Below are 25241 nucleotides of genomic sequence, written 5' to 3'. Positions count from 1 at the left end.
GACATAGAAATGTAACGAAAAGCCATAGTACAGTCATGTGCTGCATAACAATATTTCAGTCAATGATGGACCCCAGATACGACCATGGTCCCATAAGATTAGTACCACATAGCCTAGGTGTATAGTATAGCCTAGGTTTGTGTAAGTACGCTCTGTGATGTTTGCGCAATGACGGAATAGCCTAACAACACATTTCCCAGAACATATCCTCGTCATTGAGTGACTCATGACTGTAATTAAAACAGTGTGGTATTGGTACAGAAACAGATAAACAGAACAATGAAACAATAAACTGAGACTGGAAACAGACCTAAGTATATATGAGGATTTAGTTTATGAAAAAGAGAGCATTTCAAAGCAGTGGAGAAATGATGGCTACTTAAGAATGGTGTTGGAGAAATTACTGTCTAATCAGAGAAAAATAGAGTTAAACCACCACCACATACTTTACAGAAAACCAAACTCCAAATGGATTAAGGAGTTACATGTAAAAAAAAGAAACCTATAATATTATTCAAAATGCCCAATAAACATATGCAAAAGTGCTCAAATTCACTACGAATCTAAGTGAAAATTAAAAATCCCAATGAGGTGTAATTTTAAAAATCCCATTTGGTAAAATAAAAAAGCTTGAGAATATCTTGGCTTGGTAAGGATAAAGAGAAACGAATACTGTTGGGGGGACTGTAAATTGTTGAAGCTTCTTTGGAAGTGAGCTGGGCAAAAATATCTGTCAAAATAATAAAAATGTACATGTCCTTTGATAAATTCCACTTCTGGAACATGTCCTTAGGAAATGCACAGAGTTATGTAGAGAATGTTCATTATGGCACTGTTTGTAATGGTGAAAAGCTACATTAGTCTTAAGGTGTATCAGGAGAAGAGTGACTAAACACCATGAAATAACGATGTGTCCAGACCATGGAATTTTACAGGCAGCCCGTAAAGTCTGGAAACATAGATTAAAATCATTTGGTCATATGTTGAATGTAATAATAATAAGTGATGTATTATGTTTCCAAATTTAGTGGTGTGTAGAGAGTTAAGAAGGAGCTCGACCTATATGTAGCGAAGTGGAGAGATTCCAAGACATGGCAGGAGTGAAAAAGGCAAATTGTATTGCACAACCCTCTTTCTACAGAGATGTGCGTATGTGCACAAATGTATGTACAATCAAGGAGAGGAAACTAGTAGGATGTACGTTAAACTGTCCATCTGCATTTATGTTTCTCTCTCTCTCTGTTTCCCTTTTCATTGGCCTTATTATAAAAGCTTGTTTTCATCTATTTCTCATATACTTAAAAAACTCTTCCAGAGTTTTGCTGTCCATCAGCATGCTGTGGATAGGCTGTCACTAATCACCAGGGGTCCTGGCCACAGCGTGCTTGTCTCTGTGCCAGGCTAGCCTGACCCTTGGCAAGAGAGGCTGGAGCTCATGTCCTAATAATGGAAATACTGGGATTCATGCCCAAAGGATGTCAATACACACACACTCACACGTGCAGACACACACACTCACATACATGCACGCACACACACTCTCTCTCTCTGTCTCTGTCTCACATTTGTTTATACATAGTTCCACATGAATTCCAGCTATATACATGTCCCACCATGTGCACACTCACATGTACCCCTGCACACATGTTTAGACATACTCCTACTCACATATTAATACGCATTTGAATACTCTTTCACTTAGTCACATGTATTTGCACATACATTCACAAGCACATACATATACACACATATAATTACGCTGACTCAAATGCTGGTGCATACTTAAATATGTGCTTACATATTCACAAATATCCACACACAGTTACATAAATGAAAATAATACGCTTCACGTATAGTCACTCTCAGATACTTTCACATATTCTCACATATACGCATACACACAGATACATGCACATCCATACTCACACCTATTCACGATCACGTTTATAACCACAGAAATACACATATTTATATTCATGCCTGTACATGGTCATGCACATTTTTCTTTGAGGTCACGTGTCTAAATATATTCAAACCAGCACACACATATATACATGCCTATGCGTACATTTGCACAAACACACAATCCTACAATATACACATGTGCATTTGTGCTACACAGACACATAGATGCTACAGTGCACACTTATGCACAGTCATAAGCACACATGTCCCAACAAGCTGGATGGTTCCTGTAGGTTCTAGCTCCAGATCGTTCTCTTGTCGACTGCTAGGGGCGCTGCTCTGGATCAGGACCCTCCCCCTTCTCCTCCCTCATGCATCCTGTTCCAGCTTCTACCTTCCTCTTGCTGCATAGACTCAAAGAGTCCCGGGAAAGGTCAGGTGAAGGACAGGCAGCCTCAGCCCTCCCCTCATCGGGAATGGAGAGAGACCCCTGTTGCTTTGCTGGCTGCCTCTCCGTGCTCTCCGGTCTGTTAGCTCTGGTGAATAAAGCCAGGCGCTGGGAAGCAGACAGTCAGGCCCAGGGACTCCAGCTGTTTATAGAGCTGCTGTGCACTCCTGCTGCTCCTGGAGAACAAACACAGCCTGGAAAGTTTCTGACACTGAGACTACGTCCGTATTGCCATGGGCCCAGGGTGCACAACCAGCTCTTTGTGTGGTTGGCGAGGCAGAGCCCTGGGCTGGAAGTCTGGGGGCCTGGGCATGTCTGTTCAACGAAGTTCCCTTTCAGTTCACACTCCCTATGACCAAAGGAAACAAGCGGGACTGGGTAATCCCAAACATCTAGGGATTAAATGTTTATAGCTGGCTCAGGAGAACATGGGCTTTGGGGTGAGGTAGATTTGAATTCAGATCCCATCTCTGCCACTTGTTACCTGTGTGTCTTTAGGTAAGTGACTTAACCTTTCTGATCCTCAGTTTCCTAATCTGTACAATGGGGATAACTCTTCCTGCCTCATGGGGGTTGTTGTGAGGTCTAAATGAGATGGTATATGTAGAAGTGCTCTACAAACTACCTGAAACACACTGGCATTTAATGCATGGTTGTTGCTCTTGTTATTAAATTAATATGAGTGCTCTCTTGCTCTCCAAGCATATTTTGAGTGGCAGGGAACAAGGCTTGAATGGGAAGGTGGTCCAAAGTGTTTGGTTAATGGGATCTAGGAGAGAAAGAAGCTAAAGGGAGGGAAACCCTTGGCCACTGCAAAGAGTTCTGCTCCCGGGACACAGTCACACCCATTCCAGGCTATATGACCTTGCTCAAGTGATGTCACTCTCTAGCCATCAGAGTCCCTCTCTGTAAAATAAAGGAGGATTTAGACAATTTCTTAAGATTTTTTTCTGGCTCTGAGATTTTAGGGGTTTTTCTCCTAAATGATCTGCAAAGTAAATTAAACATATAAAGATAATTAAGAATCCAGTGGAAAAAAATCACAGTACTATGGGATGTGCAAGCTGGAAAATGGCCACTCCTACTTTGGATTAATTTTAATTAATAAGGAGGAAAGCGATGTCAACTGGGGACCACTCCTGAGGAAGCACATCATTGCCAATCCTTCGTTCCCTGTCTCAAGCTATTTATCTTCACCCCAGGGAGCCATCTCCTTGGGCTCCCCTTGTTGGTTACCTCCATTATCACTATTTACCATTTTCTCCCGAGCTGCGCTGAGCCTGGCATGACAGGAGGCTGGATTTCCACTTTTGATGGCACTTGAGTTGTTGCTTAAATGTGCTTTGTGGATCTGTGGTCCCCCGATTTCTTGAGTCTGTGCTCTGTGGTGTTACAGCAGTGTGGGGCAGAGCAAACACTCGTCTATGGGATATGACCACTGCATCTTAATCCCTGCTCAGTCACTAACTAGCTCTGTGATGTGACATCTCCAGATCTCACTTCCCTCAGCTGTAAGATCGGGGACATAGTGTCCGCCATGTCTAGTTAATAGAGTGGTTGTAAGACCAAGTGTCTGGAGAAGGAATCAAGGAAGAGAATGAGTGTGAAAATGTGCTGAAAATTTTAAGTGGCATTTAATAATAACAGCTGCCATTCACTGTGTGTATCCTTTGTGTCAGACACCATGCTTAGCGCTTTCTATGCCTTATCTCTTAACCCTCAGAACAGGTAACAAGGTGCCCCACATCACAGATGAGGAAGCTGACTTGGACAGGCCAGCTTGCCCAGGGTCACAGAGCTGAGCCTCAAATTTTGTCTGGCTGTGGAAGACTGTGTCTTAATTGCTACACTGAGTAGGAAGCTAAATGCAACAGGAGTGAAATCTGGAAAGGCACAGGAGACACGCGGGAAGGAGAAGCTAAGGCTCAGAGAAGTCTAGGGATTGCTCAGGATCACACAGCTAATCACCGAGAGTCTCGGGGCTTCAGCGTCCGGAGTCTCTATCATCATCACCGTCGTTGTCATCACTGGAAGCATTTAGACCATTCACTGGGATAAACACTTTCCTGCACATAATTTCCACCCTTAATAACTTGATGAGGTCGGTCTGCTAATCACCACTGGGATTTTAGAGATGAGGAAACTGAAGCTGAAAGACATGAAGCGAATCACATGGAGTGAGTGAGCCCAGGTCTATGTGACTCCAGAGCCTGGGCTTTCAATGACCGCACAAAATAGGGCCAACTGCTGTTCTTTTAGGAATCTGTATCAGAGAAAGAGATCTCTGTGCGGTCGTTATAGGGAAAGAAGTAGGAGTGAGGGCAGGGTGCAGATGTGTGCACTTGTCCTCAAAAAACCAAGTGCTTTACATAACTGGATGGGCCCTGACTTGGTTTGATGACTGTTTACCATTTCGGAAGAAGAGTGCACATGTGAACACCCACCACACAAAGACTATGAATAATGCAGATGCCAATGCACGTCTGACTTGGGAGGGAGAAGAAAAGCAGAGGGGCTCATCAGGAGCCCTTATAAGACATCCATTCGAAGTGTGGAAAAACTAGGCTTTTTGACCTGAATCCCAGTGAAAGCAGCGTTGTTCATTCCTAGTTGACAGGTGGGATCGTCTCCATCTGGAGATACGAGGCCTGTTAGTTTTAGAGAGTTTGATCAGTTGCCCTTTGGATGTGGGTGGGGTCGATTTGAGCATATCAAGGCAGCCTTTTTTGCAAAAGGATGGATTTTGGACCATTTGCTCCATGACCCACAGAGCTCAGTGATTTTTGCCAGTCTGGGACTGAAAGGTTAGATCTAATTTCCATAGACGTTTAAGACCAAATAATGGTTTGAATTGACAGTCTATCTGATTTGGTTTATTTATTTTAAAAACTTATTGAGTGCCTGTTATTACAGCACTGTGCTAGCTGCTGAGGCTACCACTGGAAATGAGACAAGATTCTGGCCTGCAAAGAACTTCCATTACAGCGAGAAGAGGGGTAAATAAGCAGACTGTCACGGTGCTAAGTGCTGTTATAAGAGTTGTAAAATGTGTCGAGAATGGGTAGCAGGAACCCATTCTAGCCTTGGGTCAAGCACCCACATGAACTCACCCCCATGTACATACGTGTTAGATGTGAAGGCTTTCTATGGAGGTGATTCTGAGCAGAGACTTAAAGGAGAGTAGGAGTCAGCAAGGGAAAGGAGGCTGGAGTAGATGCTCTGGGCAGAGGCCTCAACAGCATCAAGAGAAGGCTGGAAACCGAGAGAGAGAGGGCACCCTCTGCGTGGAGAACTCTGAGCGAGTCCATTTATCCAGAGTAGGGAGTGAGAGAGAGAAGAGATGAGGCAGGGCCTTCTAAGCTTTGCACAGGAAATTGGACTTAATGCTGAAGGTGCCGGGGAGCCACGGGTAGGATTAAAGCAGGAGAGCGGTGTGGTTAGGTTTGTGTTTTAGATAGACCACTGTGTGGGCAACAATGGATTGGAGGGGGCAAGATGAGAATCGAGCACCCTTTGCAGTAGTGTGGACAAGCCACGATGGAAGCCTGAACTAGACTAGGGGCAGGCGGCCATCCGGGAACGGATGCTGTAGAGGACTTCAGGGCAGTAACATCCACAGGACTCGGTGACTGGCTGCCTCGCACTCTGCTCATAAACAGACAACTTCTTGGAGGCTTTGATTATTTTCTCACAAGCTAGACCACTCCCGTCACATGAGTACAATTGATTGTTTTGTTTTCAAGGATTGAGAAAAAAAAGTTTAAAGTATCATTACATTTATATAAATTTACTAATGTAATATTTACTCTGCAGAAATTTGGAAAACAGGAATAGTGAAAGAAGAAAATTAAAAATTATCCATAGGTCTATAATCCAGAGATAATTGCTGTTAACGTTTTGATATTTTTCCTTCTAGTCTTTTTCCCGAATGTAATAGATTTATTTTGAACTTTTTTACTACAGGAATTTTAAAATACTTCCAAAAGTAGAGAGAAGATTAGAATCAATGCAACATACCCATTTCAGCTTCTACAACCAGTCTTCGGCTATTCTGCAGTTGAATTTTTTAAACTTACAAGCAGGTCTTTACATTTTCTTTGAATCAAAAACTTTAGCCTGTTGATATAATTTTGTTTTTGGAACCCTAAGTGTTTGACTTGTGCTAGCCATGCTAGCTTTTTGGCTATTTTCAGACGTGTGTCTTCACCCAAAACATTGAACAGGACAGTAAAAATGTCCAAGTCTCATAGCATACCTCTGGAGACCTGAAAAAAACACCAGGTTCCCCATCTTCCCGGAGAAGACCAGTGCAGAGGGTGAATGTTTCAGGGAGAGAGATATCCCCAGCAGGAAATAGCAGCTTACGTTTTGACTCACTCACCATAGTTGTCTCAGCAATGGAACCAAAGCTGTTGATGAAAATGTTGCAGCTCACATTCACTGGGGGACCTGCCGATCAAGAGAGATTCCTGCTTAGCTCCAGGGCCATGAAGAAACCCACAGGATAGGACCCATCCCTGGAACACCGACTCCAGGGAGAGATCCCACTTGGTGGAGGAGACCCTTGCTTGCCCTCCACCCCATCCTCGAGCAGCTGGGACTCCCAGCCACTTGGCTGTGCCAGATTCCCTGGTCCCCAAGTGAGCACCAGGTACAGAACACCACAGGCTGAGCCGAGATGTACTTTCATTAACACGGGATGATTCATCATCCTGCCATATGGTTGAAATCCCTTCCCCAAACCCCATCGGCTGCCTGCTAATTTGTGGCTGAAATGTATTTACGGCTGCAACATTTGGAGGCCATCTTGGGAATCACAAGGAACAGCAAGTTCCTTGCCTTGAACTTGTGAACCAAGAATGATTGTCTGAAAGGGCGTTGATGGGAATTACGAGCTGAGGAATCCAGAGGCAACCTCAAGGGAAGTCCATAAGTCTTTGTTAAATACTTTCCAGGCAATTTTTTTGAAGCCTATTGAAAGGATAGGAAAGAAGCAGAGGAATATTCGCTCTTTGGAATCTCATTGGTAGAGGGACCTCTGTCCAGCTGAAGCCCGATCTCTTCATTTTACACTATTAATTATAGCAGTTACCGTTTACTGGGCATTTCAGGGTTTGCTGTGGTGCTGAGAGTGTCACTGACGTAATATCTTTCCATCCCTCAGCGACTCCATGAGAAGACATGGTTATCACCTCCTTTTTACACATGGGGAAACAGGCTCAGAGGGGTCATTTGTGTATGGCCACACAGCTAGTAAATGGTTGAGCTAGAGTCTGAGTTAAGATTTATGTAATTCCAAAGCTGGTGGTCTTAATGGCTAGAGTTGTAGGAAAGAGGTTCAGAGATAGGAAGGGGCATGCTTAAGGTCACACAGTGGCAGAATCCAGGGTTTTAAGCACTAGGCTTCCACGTGAGCTGACAAGAGGGCCAGTGTGAAGTAACCAGAGAGGAATGTGAGACCATGAGTAGGAGTGATGTATGCAGCAGGAGTCCAGGTATAAGAGAGGTTCTTGAGAGCGAGGTTTTAGGGAAGACCTCAGGAAGTTGATGACCTTGAGGTGACCTTAAAGGTGGCTTAGACTTGGATAACGGGCCATACTCATTCACATGAAGATTGCAATGTGCAATGGTGAATTTTTTCAGGCCCACTTTCTTGTTGCTTCCCAGAGGTCCTGAGGCAGGCAGAGCAGAGTGACCGTCCCTATTTAACAAGTGGAGCACAGGGAGTTTTAGTAACTCACCTGGGCCTATTACCCAGCAAGTGGTGAAGCCAGGACTTGAACCCAAGTTTCTGATTGCGGAAAGAAGGAAGCAGATATACTTGCATCCTCTGTTACCCGCTCCTCTCTGTCTCTCTTGAAAAAGTTGCCCAAGCATTTCACCCAAACTCAGCTAAGATTTCCTTCTTTTCAGAAATCTTGGTGTAGGAAGCGACTCACTCTTGTGGTGAGAATCCAGATTTTCTCTCCAAGGGAGTGCCAGGATTCCTGAGTTTTAGACACAGCTCCGGTGCTGGCTGGCTCTTTTACTCAGGAGTGCCCCTTCCCTTTTTGGGTCGCAATTTCCCCATCAGTCTGGGAGAGTAGCTCTTGATCTGGGCTGTCACTTGGAGCTCCAGTGGTTTGGACTTCCCTTATGGAAGCTATCCATGTGAGTTACAAGGTTACAGAATTTCAGGGCTGGAAGGTGTTTAAAGCTCACCTAATCAATTGCTTCCCAAACTGATGTGCAGCCAAGGCTGTCTGCAGTGGGATCATCTCGCGGAACTAGTTAGACTGCAGATTCCTTGGCCCAGCCCCAGCCCCAGAGAACCCAAGTCCCTGGAGCTTAGCCCAGAGTCTATTATTTAAGGAGCATGATTCTTGCGCACAGCCAGGTTTAGGAGCCACTGCTGTAGACCAGCTACCCACTCAAGGCTGAGAGCTTGAACACCTCCCGTAGGGGGGAACTCATTTCATCTTGAGCAGCCCTTTCCACGGTTGGATAGCTCTGCCTGCTAAAACACTTGCCCTATGTTGTGTGGAAATCTGCCTCCTTGGTCCTTCTACCTAAACAATCCATTAGGTTTTTTTTTTTTTTCCCCTCATTTAGACTCAGACCCAGGTTTTTCTTTTCATTTAGCCTCATACCATTAAGATGCCTCAAAGCGTTACTGCCTGTGCCTTGAAATAACGTGCATGGAGTTCCCACCCAGGCCCTGTGAGTGTCTGGCACTGTGACTCCCATATAAATTAGGTCCTGATTTATGTGTGCTAGAGGGCGCCAGCCAAAGGACCCCATGGGGAGGTGCAGTTCATTGAAATAAATCTGAGATTAAATTATCCTCGAGAAAATTACAATCCGGCTGCCTTTGGCAACAGGATAATGTATATATTTCATTAAATATTAAAGTTTCATTTTGTTTTCGTATATGTGTTTGCATTGGGCTGTGCCCCTGATCCTGGGAGCCATTATCCTACACGTCTTAGAGGAGATACAGAATATCAGAGCCGAAAGGGCCTCGTCTTACTGGACCGTTTTACAGATGCAGAAATGGAGGTCCGGATGCATCAAGTGATTTACTCTGGGTCACACGTATCGGGTAAGGAGTGAGAGGACTAGGATCCAATTTTAGCACCCCTTATTTCCTATATTGTGATTTGGATTCCCACTGTGTTCTGCAGACCCAGCCTGCTGTTCCTGGCCACTCGTGTCTGCAGGAGAGTCAGGAGCAGGCAGAATTTCTGGTGCTTGAAGGAAAGTGCTGAGTGATTAATCGCTCTGTGGAGTTTCCGAACAATGCATGCCTCTTCCTACTGTGTTGGGGTCACAGAGGCCTTATGTGCATGGCCTCTTCGGGAGCTCTGCCGTTTGTGTGGGGCTTTTGGGGGTCCTATTTGTGCCTGGTGGAACTGTGAAGGGACCACAGGGCTCAGGGGAGGAGGTCCCCTTATGCCAGTGTTTCAGCCCTCACCCCAAGGAAGAGAAGAGACATCTTGCTTCCCCACCCCTGGGGTGGGGTTCCAGGAGGATGCTCAGAGCCCGACTCAGAGGGCACCGAAGGGGTTAGAGACAGTGCAGAGTTGGGAGAGGCCTAAGAGATTTTCCAGTCCTGTAGATTTGGGGTCCCAGTGTTAGGAGTAAGGTTCTCAGTGTGGGAAGGGAAGGGCCCTGATTCAGTGGTTTCATAGTCTCGGAGAAATTTTATTTCTTAAAAACGGCTACTGCTAAATAAGTAAGCAAATAAATAAATGAATAAGCAAATAAACAAATAAATACTTCACTGGCATTAGACAAAGAATTTGAGTGAGAGTAGCTAGCTGGGTTAGAATCCCTAGTCTTGACAGAGTGACTTGGGAAAGTCACTGAACTGCTCTAAGCCTGAGCATATTTGTTGGTTCATTCACTCATTCCTCTGTTTATGAAAGGTTTGTTGAGGGCCTTCTATGTGCCAAGTACAGTGGTATGCACGTGAACCTGGATGCCCGCACATCCTACAGAGGCTTTCCTTTCTCAGGAGAGCAAGACCCTGGCACTCAGGATGGAGTTCCCAGAGGGCCCACCAGGGGGCATTGTGGGCCAGAATTCCCAAAAACTGCCAGGGGCAGGGGATGCAACCTGGTGGTCAGGTCTCCAACGTGTTTGATTTGGCCAATGGTGTTCCTAAAAGATGTGATTTAGCTGCCTACTTGGATGATTTCTCATAAAACCCCAGACTCGACTCAAGTCTTGTCTTGGAAGGCCTGCTGCCGGCAGGAGCTGAGAAGTGGCTGCTGGTAGATGGGCCCTGTGCTTTTTTTTTCTTCCTTTTCTGATTCCCATCCTGCTTCACTCACGTATCATACCTGCCTAGTCCCTCTGGGTGTTTGAGATTGTGACCCTGGTAGGGCTTAAACCCAGTGTGCTGTAACAGTCCTGACTTCTCTATCCTGGAGGGAACCACGGTTATGCTAAAGATGCTGGAAGATAGGCCTCAGGAGCAAGGTGCTGGGGGAGCCATGGAGCCTCAGGGCACACAGGGGTGGGAGATGGGCTCAAGTACAAACCTCAGTGCAGCTCCCAGACCGTTACCCATTTGCAGACACTCTGAGAAGGGGACTGGAGAACAGGAGCAAAGGGTGCAAATATTAGGAAGCTGTTACCAGCTGTCACTTCCCTTGTTTGGTCTTGGACTTGAGCCAAAAGGAAGAGCAAGGAAGGGCATCTGAAATCAAGAATTGATTAGGAGGCTGGCAGTGGGTCCTTGAAATAAGAATTTTGCAGGGGTGCTGGCAGGAAGGTGGGAGTGTGCAGGCTCCCGAGGAGGCCCTTCATGCTGTACCTGCCAAATCCCACTCAGCGGTTTGAGATGGTTACAGCCTCCTCAGGCAGCAGTGGACGAGGGGAACTAGTCCCCTCTTGTCATAGATGTTAAGATCTCATAGGACTGTAAGAGCTAAAAGAAGCTTCTCAGATCACTTTGGTGAGGGTCTGTAAATTGGCTACCCACAGGGCGTATCTGGGTCACAGACATATTTTGTTTGAATTGACATGTTTTAGGAATAAGGACATTTTGCATAAATCTTGATTTATGGCTCTTCTTGGAATACTGGATGATCTGGCAACATGGGCCTATGTTCCTATAGGGTGGACTAGGGCTAAGGAGAGGCTGCTTCCTTTAGAGGAACCAAAACTTGAACCCATTTCACCACATTCCACGTTTGCTGTCTGTCCATTACACCAGAGGTAGCCAACAGGTTTTAATTCACACACTGACTCCTGACAACCAGAGGTGCTGTTGGGTTGGATTCTCGGAGGCTTTGTTTGGGCTGGGTGGGAGAGAAGACCGACTTGACTAACAATGGCTGTCTCTGAAAGAGGAAAGATCACGGGATGCACATCGTGTATTTACTGTTTGCGTACAATGCCACGCGCTTGCTCCTGTAATCTAGGAAAGCAGATCCCTGGTGATCTGGAAGGAAAGTTTTCTCTACCTTTAAAATTGGGCCTGATCCTGGCATCGTATCCAGAGGTTCTCCCCATGAGCTTGTCCAGGAAATCCGAGGGCGACATAGGCTTGGGCGCCGAGCGGGCAGCTTCAGCCTCCTTAGACGCTGCAAGGCTGGGAAGGGAGAGAGGAAAGCAGAGGGTTAATGACGGCCTGTGCTCACGCTGTGATCAGATTCCAGTCTTCCCCAGCCCCAAGAACCACTAGGGTGTTCTTAGGCTGAGAAATAGGTAATACGGATTCTTAAAGAGGTAAGGCTGAGGATAAGCTAGTTACCCTGCCCAAATATCACCCAGCGTGGGATCCTGGCTGGCAGCCGAGTGTCGGAGGACTGCCAAGAAGCTGCAGACTCTTTTTGTTTTTTCTTCTTCTTCTCCCGAAAGCCCCCCAGTACATAGTGTATATTGTAGCTGTAGGTCCTTCTGGCTCTGCTATGTGGGACACCATCTCAGCATGGCCTGATGAGCCGTGCCATGTTTGTGCCCAGGATCCAAACCGGCGAGACCCTGGGCTGCCGAAGCAGAGTGTGCAAACTTAACCACTCAGCCACGGGGCCGCCCTGCTGAAGACTCCTTTAAGGCTGCATCTCTGGGGTTTCCAGCAACCCCACTTGGCTGCTGGTCTCCCTGAGAGAGGAGACTGAAGAGTTAACCTCCTGCCGGGCCCAGCCCCGTGTTTTAGGTGCCTGCGCTCTTGCATGGCCACGGAACAGCACAGCCAGAAGGAATCTTACAGACTGGATAGTCCAGCCTTTCCCCAAAGTTTCTCCTCAGAATCAGAGTCACTAATTTAAAAAAAAGTTGCCTGAGTCAAATGCATCTGGGACACAAACGCAATCAGGCTTCTTTTCCTCAGGTCTTCGCAGAAGCTTTAAGAAGCCTAGATGCCTCTACCTATGGGACTGCTAGCTCGTGAAACATGCACTTTAGAAAATGCTCAATTGGGAAACCTGAGGCGCAGCCAGGGGAAGGGACAGATGCAGGTCCCAGAGTAAATCAGGGGTAGCCTGTCTCAAGGGATCAAGGGTTAGGGGATTTGAGATCAAATTGCTGGGGATGCTTCCCACTGTTTCCGTCACCGCCTCCCCACACCCCCCCTCCACAATGTGGTTCGAGGTCCTCATCCACACCACAGCATGAACTACCGACGTCTGAGAACAGTGGCCCTCCCCACCACACTCTCGAAGGCGTGCAGATTTCTCGGAGTCTAGATTGGAAGCCGGAGGGTTGAAGAACAATTATTTGGGTTGCTTTGGGCAACTGAGCTTTCCTAGTCCTGAAATCATCCCCAGGAGATAGCTAGGAGCTAGTGCAACCCTGTCGTGTGGGGCTGAGGGGCTGGCAGGTTGGAGGAAGTGCGTGTAGAGAGAGAGGCGTGTGTTGCGTAAGACAGGAGATCCTGTCGCCTAGCCAAGTAGGACATCACGTTCCCCAAGGACTTGCAGTCAGTGTCTCCTGTTCTTCGCCTTGGCTCCTCTCTGATCTCATAGTTGTAACTGTTGAGGTGATCGCCTCTAAAGGGTGACTCTTAAATCTTTGTCTCCGCCCTGGCTTCCCTCTTAAGCCTGTCCTCACCTGCAAACACATGCAGGGCAAGTCCATCCATGTGTCCTGCCTGTGCCTCCCGTCCGCCTCCCATACTGAAGGCCACAGCTTCCTTCTCAAGCTTCTCTTCAGGATCACAGTTTCCCCAGATGGCACCAACCTTTTCCCAGTCTCTAGGACTGGAGCCGTCCTGTCTCCTGTCCCCTCCCCTCTCTCATCGCCTCACTCAGCAGCTCCTGGGCCACGCTACCTTGTAATATAGTTACTTGAGTTTGCGTTTTAAGAGCAGGAATCATGGTGTTTTTATTTATTGTTTGTTCTTTTAATCTCCCGCTGTGTCTTCCATGGTGTCTCAAACATAATCGGTGCTCAGGAATTGCACGGCGAATGAATGAATGAATGATATGCTACTTTACCTATCAAATATCCTGGCTAGTAAGGTATTCATGAATATTCATATATGGGTTAACAATTTAAAAATAATTAGACTATTATACCCAGGAATGAAAAATCCTGAAAGCGATCTGGTATTCCTCTGACAATTCAGAGGCGTTCCAGGATTATTGAGACGCTCATGCTTACAATCTGAAGGTCCCTCATTCATTTACTGGAGAGCTAGTTTTGATTGACAGGATGAGGGACAAATGCATTTTACTGTTTTTACATGTATGACTATGGATGTTTGTGAGTTCGCGTGATGTGGGTAGGTTTCTAAGTGTGATGTGTATGTGTGTTATGTATACAAGTGTGTGGATGTGTATGGATGTGTGTGGGGATTAGGACATGCACGGGGCTGTTTGCGAATGAACAGTGGATTGTGTTACACAGATTCGTATGTGCAAAAATGTGAATACCGGTGTTCATGTGAAAGCGTGTTGTTAAGTGTGGCATTGTGTATGGGCATTTTTGTGTGTATATGTGGGGTGTATGTACATGTGGGGCATAGGACATGAATGTGTAAAATGCCTTTGTAGATGCATGTATATGGTGTGTATAATGCACCTGTGTGTGTTTCTGAAATGTACGGTGAGATGTAATATAGAATAGTTTAAAAAGAGTGAAAGGAACAGATGAGTTCAAGTCAATCCTGTCTTAGTTATTTACTAGCTGTGTGACCTCGGGGAAGTTACTTAACCTCTCTGAACTTTGGTTGCCTCATATGTCAAATGAGTTTTCCACAAGGAGTAACTGAGATGGCACAGGTAAAAAACACCTAGGGCAGTTCTTGCAGCATAGCAGGCACTCAATATATTGTCTTGCTCTTGCCTTGCTGCGTGTGTGTGTGTATCTGAAGCAGTTCAGAGCCAGTCTGGGGGTTCGTTGGGTCTCACAGCTGCTTTCAGCTGCACCCTGGACCCCACATGGCTAGGAAGTCCTGCCAGATGCCTTCCATGGCCGCCTGCTAGTACCACAGTCCCAGCCATTTCTCCATTCAGCCCCAGACTCGTGGCTGCTCTGTGGCTCTGGCGTGAGCAGAGGGGACCACAAGGCACGCAACTGGTGATTTACGCCTTTTCTGCTGCTGTCATTCACTTCTAGAACCTCTCCAGGAGTGGCAGTGATGAAGCTTTCATGAGTTCCTGTTCTCTGTCCGGCCGTCCTCTCAGATAACGAGATTTGGGAACACAGGACTCCCTCTCAGCAGTTACCAGAGCCCAAGCCACCCCCTGGCCCTTAGGCCTCCTTCATAAGCCTGAATCCCGTTAGGCAGTACAGTGAGAGAATGAATTCGCCCCCAATTATCCCCTACTATTTGCTATTAGCAAAATGCGCCATTGAACACCCACATCCTCCCCAAAGCTGCAGTCCTCTGCGCATCCCAGCTCCCAGGTCTGCAGCGAGGCATTTGCAGTCTGGTTACTAGGCCATTGACTCACTGAAAACCCGGCACAATGAGCTGAACTGGAGGGAACAGAGACTCTGAGAAGTTAAAGAACTGGCCTCAGGTCACACAGCACTTTGATGAGAGAAGGGATTGGAACTCAAATTTTCCAGTGTTGCCTCATCTGAATGCTACAATGTGTGGGAAAGCCATCTGTAGATGGTGAAGAGTGTAGGTCGTGACAGCTGCTACTCCTGCTATTTGTTTTTGAAGCTTGTTATATTCTGTTACATCCAAGGAAATCAAAACGTGTGTCTGACTTCCAGCCATCCTGACACCTACACTCTGAATTTCCCACACTTCAAAACAGGGAAGAAATAGTTGTGAATTGCCAAAGGACCCTCTGTTTTGTCAAATGAGTCATGGCAGGATTCTCTGAAATGTCGAGATTCTTTAGTCGGGATTCTCCCATATGTCACGTTCCAGCGGTTTCTTGGGTATCACTTTCACATTTTTTTCCCTGTTTCTGTACCACCTCTATGATTAGTCACTTAAAAATTTTTCCTTAAATTGCCTCACTTCTTTTAAACTTACCCTGTTTTGAGAGAACTTTATATTTGACTACCCACAAATGAAAAACCAGTATTACTTGACATAGTAGAAATAATCATAATAATGAATACAAGGAAAATAAACAAAAGTTTAAAATTCTAGTTACATCCTGTCGATTGCCAACATTCTGAGCCTGAGGCCCGCCCCAAGTTCCAGAGGAAGATGGGGAAGTGTTAGAAAGGTGTTCGAGACACATAACACTGAACTGAGGCTTTCTTCTCGAGATAATGAGAAGAACTGGAAGAGAATTGGTTCACTAATAATTCACCTTATCATTGTGTGTGAACATCTAAAATCATCTCCCATCTTTTACCGCCCTGTCCAAAATCTCCCTAATTCTTTTTCAAATACAAAGCCTCCATTTTAATGCCCAAAGAGCCAGGCCCCTCCACTTGATAACCATGGTACATTTCTGTCTGTAATTAGCACATTTGCACAGAATTAGTCCAGGGGCCCCTTGCAGTACCTTTGTGCTCTGTGCTCCTGTGCAGTGCATATATGCATCCCCGGGCCCTGGATGCACATTCGGAACCACAACCTCTGGGGAACTTACACATTTGCTTCAAGACTGTGAGCTACTGGACAGAGAACCGGGATGGAATCTGGGAAACGAAACATTTGATTGTCAGGATTTGCTGACCCTATAAAAGCATTTGGAAATGATGCAAATGGTTTCAGGGATTACTGCGATGTAATGTAGTGAATCAGACGTGGTTTAGACGGATTTGATTAATAGTAATTTTTAGAAAGACAGTGAGGTCCTCTGGGACCAAGTGTTGTGTCCGTCGCTGGGAAGGCTTATGGCGAAGGCTGCGCTGACTGGACAGAGCATTAAACCGTCTACCACCCTTTAGTCAGGGGCTTTATGACACTAGGAGACTTTGGTACTTAAAAGACCTCAGTTTAGATTCCTAATGGCAGAGACTATGGAAAGGACCACTGTGGGGCTGGAGACAGGGTGACATAGTGAAGTGGGGGCTGTGTGACCTTTGTGAGTCACTTCTCTTTTTGGTTTTCAATTTCCCAAATGATAAAATGAGGGGATTAGAACAATCTCTAAGAGTCCTTCTGGCCCTAAACCATCATTTAATAGTCTACAACATTCCCTCTTTATTTTTCTTTTTCACACATCTGGTCTTGGGGTCCAAGTTCATCTGGACTCCTTTAGGGGAATGCGAGTGTGTTTGTGTCTTGGTTCTTCCCCATCTGGTCTCAAGATTTCTCTCCAATGGAAGAACTCATTTTTCGGGGATTTGTTGGGAGAAAGGCCAGATCAATGCTCAGATTCTCATTCTCCAGTTGCAACAGCAATTGGAAATAGAGAATCAATATGGAGCTGTCAGTCTGAATTTCAGATGAGCTGGGGTTGGGAACCATACCTGGGGGAAACAGTTTCAGTTAAACCCTGCATGGCACCACCTCCCTGAGAACTACTCTAGGTTAGCAGAGGGGGCCCCCCAACAGATCCCATCTCCTCAGTTTGCCATGGGCAGAGAAGTCAGGAGGTCAGGGGTGGAAAAGGGGCTGAAGGACAAGGAAGGGTGGAGGACGGGCTAAGAGGCTGAAGAGAACCAGGGGTGGATGCGTGGGGCTGCAGGAGGAGGTTGGAGGTGTGGGTTGAGGAGGGAAGAAAGGTGGGAGGGAAGAGAAGAGGCCAGTGTGGAAGTGGAGGTGTTTGAGGTACGGCCAGTGCTGTCAGGGAGGAGTTCCGGCAGCAGAGGATGGACTTCCAATGGCACTTGGTTGGAGGAGGGGTTTTGCCAAAAGTTTTGCAGAGAAAGTGGCTTTACAGTCAAACGTGAAGGTTGTGTATGGAGCTGACCTGGAAGAAATAGTGGAGGAAGAGTGTTCTGGATAGAAGGAACAGCACATGTAAAGTCTAGAGATAAGAGAGGACTTGGAGAAGTGAAAGAAGTTTACTGTGTGTTTGAGGGAGGGAAGGAGGGAGAAAAGGAAAGAATGAGAGAGAGAGAGAGTGAGAGAGAACAAATATAAGAAGTGAGGATGGAACACTGAGTCTGCAGGGTTGGGAGTCGCAAGGATTGGCCCCCTGGCCTATGCCCTTATGGTGCATCTGAAAGTTAAGGGAAGATTTTCTCTCCCCAATCTCTTTACAGTGCAAATAATCCATCCTGATTTCCCAGCTGTTTCTAGTTATACCGAATTATGACCTGGTCAAGCTTGGCAAATGGGCCCTCCAAAGATGCCCCCAAGTGGTCGGTGACCAACTTGGTTTCCAGGCAACTCGTCCTCTGACTTGGGCCAGAATATCTATCCCCTTTGCCTTGGCAGGGAGGTAATCCATTGAGCTGGTATTTATTCTGTGCAGAAAGTACCTGGTCAACCAGTCAGAGATTGTTTGAAGGTCCATGGGCACTTACTTACTGTACAATTTTGAAGGTCACTGTGGAGCATAGGAAAAAACATTGGGATGCGAGCTGGGAAACATGGGTTTCCAGTCTTGGCTCTCTCTAACTTTCTGTGTGGTCTTGGGCTAATTCTTTTTCTTAGATGGCCCTCAGTTTCTTTATCTGTGAAATGCCAGTTTTGGATTAGATCAGGCACAGTAAACAGTTTTCCCTTGAGTGCCACTCCATTCAAGTGCTGGTGGCTGCTCAGAGAAGGGTTCCGGGCCTGACCCGCAGGGCAGGGTAGCAGGAGGCACCATCAGCCTCTGCCAAGGGATGAGATTGTGGAGTGGTGGCTTGTCTCACTGCTATGGGACCTCCTCTAAAATCCTCTGGTCCTTCTGAATTATTAAGCACCTACTATATGCATAAGGCACTCCGGGGGAGATGCAGGTAAACAGATTGCTGCTGACAGAAAAAGCCCTGCATGTAGGCAGAGTTTGTGTCTGTCTCGTTCAGTGCCTGGCATGTGGCAGTGATCAATAATCATTTGTGGATGAACGGGCTTTGCCCTCTCATTGTTTATATTCAGCAGGTAGAATAGATTAGGTACATAAACAATTATAATAGGTTGCCAGCCAGCTTAGGCCGTGTAACTGGACTGCTATGGTGCTTCAGGGGAGGAAGGCAGTATTTGGGGGGAGGTGGGGACAGGAATCAGAGAATTTTTCTGAGTTTTATTAATTTTAGCCTCTGTGCACTTTTAGAAAGACCCAATATTTGCCATTGTCCATGTTGTGTACTTGGGGGAGAAAGCTTTCTTCTGCCTGTGGGCTGGCCTTGGGAAAGGAATGGAGAGGTGGTGGGGAGGCATGGTGTCCTAGGCTCCTGGGAAGAGGTGGGGCTGAATGAGGCTGGCACTCTCCGGCCTTATGGACTGAACCAGTTTCCTGTCCCCGGCTCTGACACCCGCAGACTTGGGAGTTGTTGTGCAGCACTGGCCCTGCCTGTTATCCTCAGCTTTGCCTGGGTTGCATCCTCAGGTCAACATCTGGCTTCCCCTGGCCAGCTGTGCAATTCTGATTTTATTTGATTTCAGTAAGGGGCTTAGGCTGGTCTGGGAGTGACTGACATTTTATTGCTCTCACTTCATGATCTGCTAAGCACTCCTGGGAGCAGAATGTTGCAGTTGGCATGTCCTGAGCCCAGTTCTCCCCAGGGTCTTGTAGAACAAGACAACTTTCCTCCTTCCTGTCCCGCTTCCCACTGCTTTCTCTGCTTCCTGTAAGCACAGGTATTTGAACATGATTCTCTTCTGCAGTAAGATAAACTCCTGGATTCTTGGAGTTGAAAGGAACCTCGAGATTCCATCTGGTTCTTCCCGTGCCCCTGGGAAAGCCTGATTCTCAAGGGATCTCTCCTACTCCTTATCATTGCTTCCAGTCTGTTCCTCGGGAGAGCCTTCCATCCACTAACCCTCCTGCTTTATTTTATGTAACCCCACATGGCAGAGCCAGCAGTAGGGCGAGGCAAATGAGGCACCTAGCAAAATTTCAGGAGACACTCACTCCCAGGGTTGTGTAAGTGCCAACACTGCACTTGCAGGGCCCTGAGTGAACACCTCCTGAAATTTTGTGCCCTGGGTGCCTCACTGGCCTCACCCTGGTCCTGGCCCTCCTGCAGCATCCTAGGTCCTCAAACCCAGTCTATCTGGGGTAGAATTTCCTGTGTATGATAAAACGTATTCACCTGGAGAGGGAGCCGCTGCTTCTCACAGCCTCTCATTTTATTTCCAAATAGCTTTGTTTTTATTTTTCTTGTTTGGTGGCAAGAAACAGCATTACATATTTTATCTCATTTTATCTTCCCACCAGCCTGAGAGGTAGAGATGTCTGTCCCCATTTTACAAATAAGAAAATTAAGCTGTAAGGTGCGTGTGACTTGATCGCACTCTGACATACCACTCTGTCCTTAAATTGGGTTGATGTTTTCTTTCTTCTCACCTCTCTTCTCCTTACTCATGGGTACGTCTCATGGTTGGAATCATGGCAGCCCTTGGTGTTTGCTGGTTCAAGCTCGACATTCAACTCTGTAACCTTCCTTTCCCTAGGAATTGAGGCAAGGCCTTATGTACGCAAGATCCTGAGAGAACGATTTTTGCAAGCTTCTTTCCAGGCTCTTAATAAATACAATTTTCATCAAGGACAGAGCCTGGAACATGGTCAGGGCTCAATAAATATTTTTTAAATGAGTGATATATACCTGGCATTCCAGAGGAAGCTGAATTTAGCTGTGCAGGTACTTGGCATCAGTGATGTGATTTGACTGGAGGAAAACACCTCCCCTCTGCCCCCCCATTCTAGCCCTAATGCCTAGTCAGTCCCTGGAGAAAATACCTGATGAACTCTGGGAAAAGCCAAGACAGGAAAAGGGGAGAAGATGCTGAAGATGCTGTCTTTTTTCTTTCAGGAGCATGCACAACTCTCCCATGGAAGGACTTGAATCAGCGGCCTAGGGCAAGCATATGTTGTGCATAAATCCCATATTTCTCCCCTCTTAGGTCACTAATTATAATTCTACAGCAGCCATCTGACTTTGCCCTGACTGTCCCTATGTGTCAGTTGGGGAAATTTTCCTGTGCCTCTGACCTACAGCGTCATTCTGCAATCTGGTTCCACCGTGAAAGGACTCTTCACTTGAGCCCGTGGGCATCAAGGAGCCCCTCAGGTGAGTTACAGTGTGAGGAATCCAGGGGGATTCTTCAGAGGCTGGTGTGCTGAAGAACAGGCCTATGGGGTTTGCTGTGCCTGAGTCGTCGCTCTGAGTGGGCCCTGCGTCATCAGCATGCGTCCCACGAGCTGGAGAGGAGAGCATGTGGCTCTCATTGCCTTCAGCGCGGCTTTCTTTATAATCAGGTCCATCGCCCTGGAAAAGCACCTCTTTGCAGAGAACGCGGCTCAGGGCCTCTGGACAAAAAGTTTTGGGGAAAAAGATTACATTGATTAACAGGGACTGGTCATTTGAGGTTGCAAAGACCTGGGAGTATAAATATTGAGGAGAAATAATAGTAGGGTAAACACAGATAAAGACGTGATATTAGTTAATAACAGTTATAGCTACCACTCAGTGAGGGCTGACTATGTCCCGGGTACTTTACGTATGTTGCTGCATTTGGTCTTCTCAACAAGCCTATGGACAGCATCATCACCTCCATTTTACAGATGAGGACGCCAACACTTGCGTTTTCAGAAATTTAGCCAAGGTCGTATAGCTTGGAAGTGGCAGAGCCCACCTGTCAGCTGGTGTTTGAAGCCCATACTATTAACCACTACACTCTCCTGGCTCTTCCAAGTGACAGTGATTTGCAAAGTCCCTCTGAGGAGCTGCTCTGGTTCATGATATAAATGTTTGCCTGACTGTTTGGAACAAGAAGTGAGAATTCACGGAGCTCTGGGAATTGGAAAGTTTGGGCTGGAAACAATGTGACCGTTACTCTCACACAGATAACACTTCTAGTTTACATGGCACTTCCAAATCGGTCACTGCATTTGATCCTTATACCATCCCCATGACAGCATCTCCATGTACAGGTGATGACATTGAGGCTCACCTGAAAGGTTAAGAGACCTGCTCAGGATCTCGGATGGCAGCACCTTCGTGTGCCCAGGATCTCCAGATCTGGTCTGGGGCATCCTGACCATTTGGTCATTCCCAAAAGACAGGAAGGGGATGGGTGAAACAGTCTTGACTATTTATTAAATCGTCTCTCAGAATTTCTCTGGAGTCCACTTCCCTTTCATTTTATTTTTCTCCATCTCAGTTCCCTCATCTTTAAAATACGACCTGCCTTTACCAACGGCAGGCGTGTCTGAATGGCAGAAGGTCATGGTGCTTTTCCAGATGCTGTGGACAGAGACTCTTCCTTCTCAGGTCAGTCAACCTTTTCCATTCACCAGGCACTTTGAGGTAATCATCATCTCATTTGAGATTGCATTAATTTATTACTTCATTTATTTACTTAGTTATCCAAAATAATTATGGAGTGCCTACTATAAGTCAGAGGTTGTACTAGGCGACTGAGCAGCACATAAATAATCTAATAATAACAGCTAGCCCTCATCGATTGGTTATAAAGTGCCACACGTTACACTAAGTGCTTTATCTGTAAGATTTAACCCATTTTACTGATGAGGAAACTGAGGTTCACAGAGGTTAAATAACTTATCCAGGTCTGCCTGACCCACAGACTTCTCTCTTAACTATATGAGTAATGAATATGCCATAGCCCTTGCTTTCCAAGGGCTCCCAAACGAAACAAGGGAAACCTATGTGAAGACAAATAAGTGCTTGAATGTCTGGTCTTATTAGAAAAAACATACCACTTTTCCCTCCCAAGTCTGTACTAGTTCAAACCTTTTGTGAAAAATAAGCCAAGTTGCAATGAACCCCTAGGAAATGCATCAGCAAGATGGGGCTATTTATCCCAGAGAAAACAGAGATTTTCATCAGAGTGGAGCCTGGATGTGTGTGGTCTTCGAGCATCCGAGAGACTGTGATTCAAAGGAGGATGTTGAGAAAATAAACAATCCTAACTGTGCACTGAGGAAGAAATGATTTTAAACTGTGGAAAGAGCAACTTGGATTAAAATCAGAAGCTGCCTTGAATAAACGGAGTGACTGGTCTTCAGAAAGAGAACACTTCACTGTGAGTTGAGAGGGTTTAGTTGAAGTGGGTATTTGTATGTAAATACAGAGTTTTATGGAAGCTCCAGGGCTCTAATAATGCTCTAAATAGACCTTGTTGATTCCCTTGAATCCTCTAAAACACAGAGCTGCAGCTTTGCTCAGTGGGGTGGAACTTCTTTGTCTCGCTCAGCAGGTTCCAACGTCTTGGGGAAGAAGTGGGTAGAAGAGTCATAGAATTATGGCTCCTGGTCATCTTGTTCATTAAAAAAACTCAAACATTTATTGAGCAGTGCTATAAATTAATGACTGTATATTACAACTCTGCAATGTCGGTAGGGATTATCATTTCCTTTTATAGTTGAGGAAATTGACTCATAGATTAACTAACAATAATGGCAATGGCTACCAATAATCAAACACTTTCTTGGTGCCATGCACAGAACTTTCCCATAGGTGCATTCTAATCTGCCCGACAACTCTATGCAACGGGTAGTATTTTCTTCTCTATTTTTCAGATGAGGAAACTGAAGCTTGGCGGAGTTAAGTGACTTAATCAAAGTGATTTGGTGGCAGAGTTGATACATGCATCTAATCGAGCTGGAATTTTGGCATAAGTTTTGGAGGAGCTGTCCAAGTGTGCTAAAACAGCTCACTCAACTCAAATCTGCATTGTTCCTGCTCCTTTGTGGCTTAGTGTTAGCTTCTATAGGGAATATTTACTGAGTAGAATTTGGGAGAAGAGGTGTCAGCGAAGCCTGTGGGACTTAGTGAGATGAAAGGAAAAGAGATGGTCGATGAGAAAAAACAAGGTTCTGTGGCCAGTGCAACTTCCTGGTTTTAGAATGAAGGAGGGTCACTCACTGTTGAGTCTTTCTTTTCTTTCTGGGGTTTCTTGCCTGTCAACCCTGCACCTTGAGGATCCTCCTGCAGAGTCATCTCTGTGTAGCTATAGGAGGAGCAAAAGGACCAAATTCCACTGCCTCCTGCTTCTTGTTGCAGGTCTCAGAGGCAGAGAGAAGCAGCCCAGGGAATGGGACAAGCTGTGGATGTAGAGTCAGAAATCCTGATTTGACTTTGGCCTGTTCTCATTCTTTCCTGTGTGATCATGAGAAAGTCCTTTGCTATATTTAAGCATTCGTTTCCTCATCCACAGAATGTAGATACTTCCTGTCCTAACTTATAAATTACTATTTGAAATCATGTTGAAGAAAGCATAAGATGCTACACAAGAACTCATTTCTGGACTGAAACAGGGGCATGCTCCAGGGTTAAGCACATGGACTCTGCCATCAAATCCAGGCTCTGCCATTATTAGCTCTGTGGCCATGGACAAGTCACTTATCGTATCTGTCTTTGTCTCTGCATCTGTAAAATGAGGGCATTAGTAGTTGCTGCTCAGAGGGTTCTTGTTAAGAATAAATAATTCTTTGTCGTGCTTACTTTGGTGCCTGGCACATTGTAAATGTTTAATAAGATTTTTGGTGATTCAGGGAGAATTGGTTGATGGTGTATGAGATTCGGATTCAGAGACATTGGGCTTAGAGACATTGATCAATTCAGAGAGATTGGTCTATGATGGGGGATGAATATATGAACTTCTAGAGGCTTCTTTGTGCTTTTCGCTTGAATCTTCAAGGAGGTTCAAGCGAACCTGAGGGGGACCACAGCCTTCTCAGGTAACCCTTCTGCTGTGCTCTTAGTAACTTATCTATTAGGTAGTAAATTAATAGCATTACTTTGGCATTTCAGTCAATAGGATTAAGATGATCTGATGGTAACGGACTAGTAATTACTGCTGTTCAGATAGAAACTGTCCAGTGGCAAAAACTGTTCTTCACAAGCTGGCTGGCTGCCCTCAGACCAGATTCTTCCAACCCTTTAAAAAAGTAACATTTTCCACTGATGATTAAAGAAATAAATGCTCATTGGAAAAATACAACGAAGTTCAAAGAAAAAAATAAAACCCACCTGGCAATCCCATTATCTAGATACCTACTGTTAACACATTAGTAAATTTCTGCCAGGGTTTTTTCCCTCTATAGATGATAATCTGTTTCTTTTCCTGCTTTTTTTACTGAAGATTCTGAATGAGATTTTGTCTTGTTATTAAACTTTGGAAACACAATTTTAAATGCTGCATATGCCACTGTGTTGCTGTATTAACATTCATTTAGCTATCGCTCTATGGATGGGCACTAATATTATTTCCAATTTTTAGCTATTATAAAATATACTGTGAAAAACCCCCTTGGTCACAAACCTCTATTCACGTCCTAGAAGCAAATTTGCTGAGTCAAAGGGTATGAATATTTCTAAGGCAGAAAAGCTGTACCAGTGTAAAGGAACCCCTCCTCACCCCCGGACCAGCAGCCTGGCTCCTCATTTCTCATAATGGAGAAAATTAATTCTC

General features: G+C 45.7%; 1 protein-coding gene across 2 annotated transcripts in view; it reads right to left on the bottom strand.

Moving 5' to 3' along the window:
* GLRA1 (glycine receptor alpha 1) overlaps positions 1-25241 on the bottom strand; it is a 74061-nt gene that overhangs the window by 30352 nt on the left and 18468 nt on the right. For both annotated transcript variants that reach the window (XM_014846942.3, XM_014846941.3), the window contains exons 2-3: positions 11806-11933; positions 6735-6802 (exon numbers count right to left, since the gene is read on the bottom strand). In XM_014846942.3, the coding sequence (XP_014702428.1) occupies positions 6735-6802; positions 11806-11933 (196 nt within the window). The remainder of the gene's footprint in view (positions 1-6734; positions 6803-11805; positions 11934-25241) is intronic.

The sequence above is a fragment of the Equus asinus genome, chromosome 9 (assembly GCF_041296235.1).
Source record: "Equus asinus isolate D_3611 breed Donkey chromosome 9, EquAss-T2T_v2, whole genome shotgun sequence".
Classification (NCBI taxonomy): domain Eukaryota; kingdom Metazoa; phylum Chordata; class Mammalia; order Perissodactyla; family Equidae; genus Equus; species Equus asinus.
Note: the sequence above shows the minus strand (reverse complement) of the source record. Positions and strands in the feature narration are given on the sequence as shown.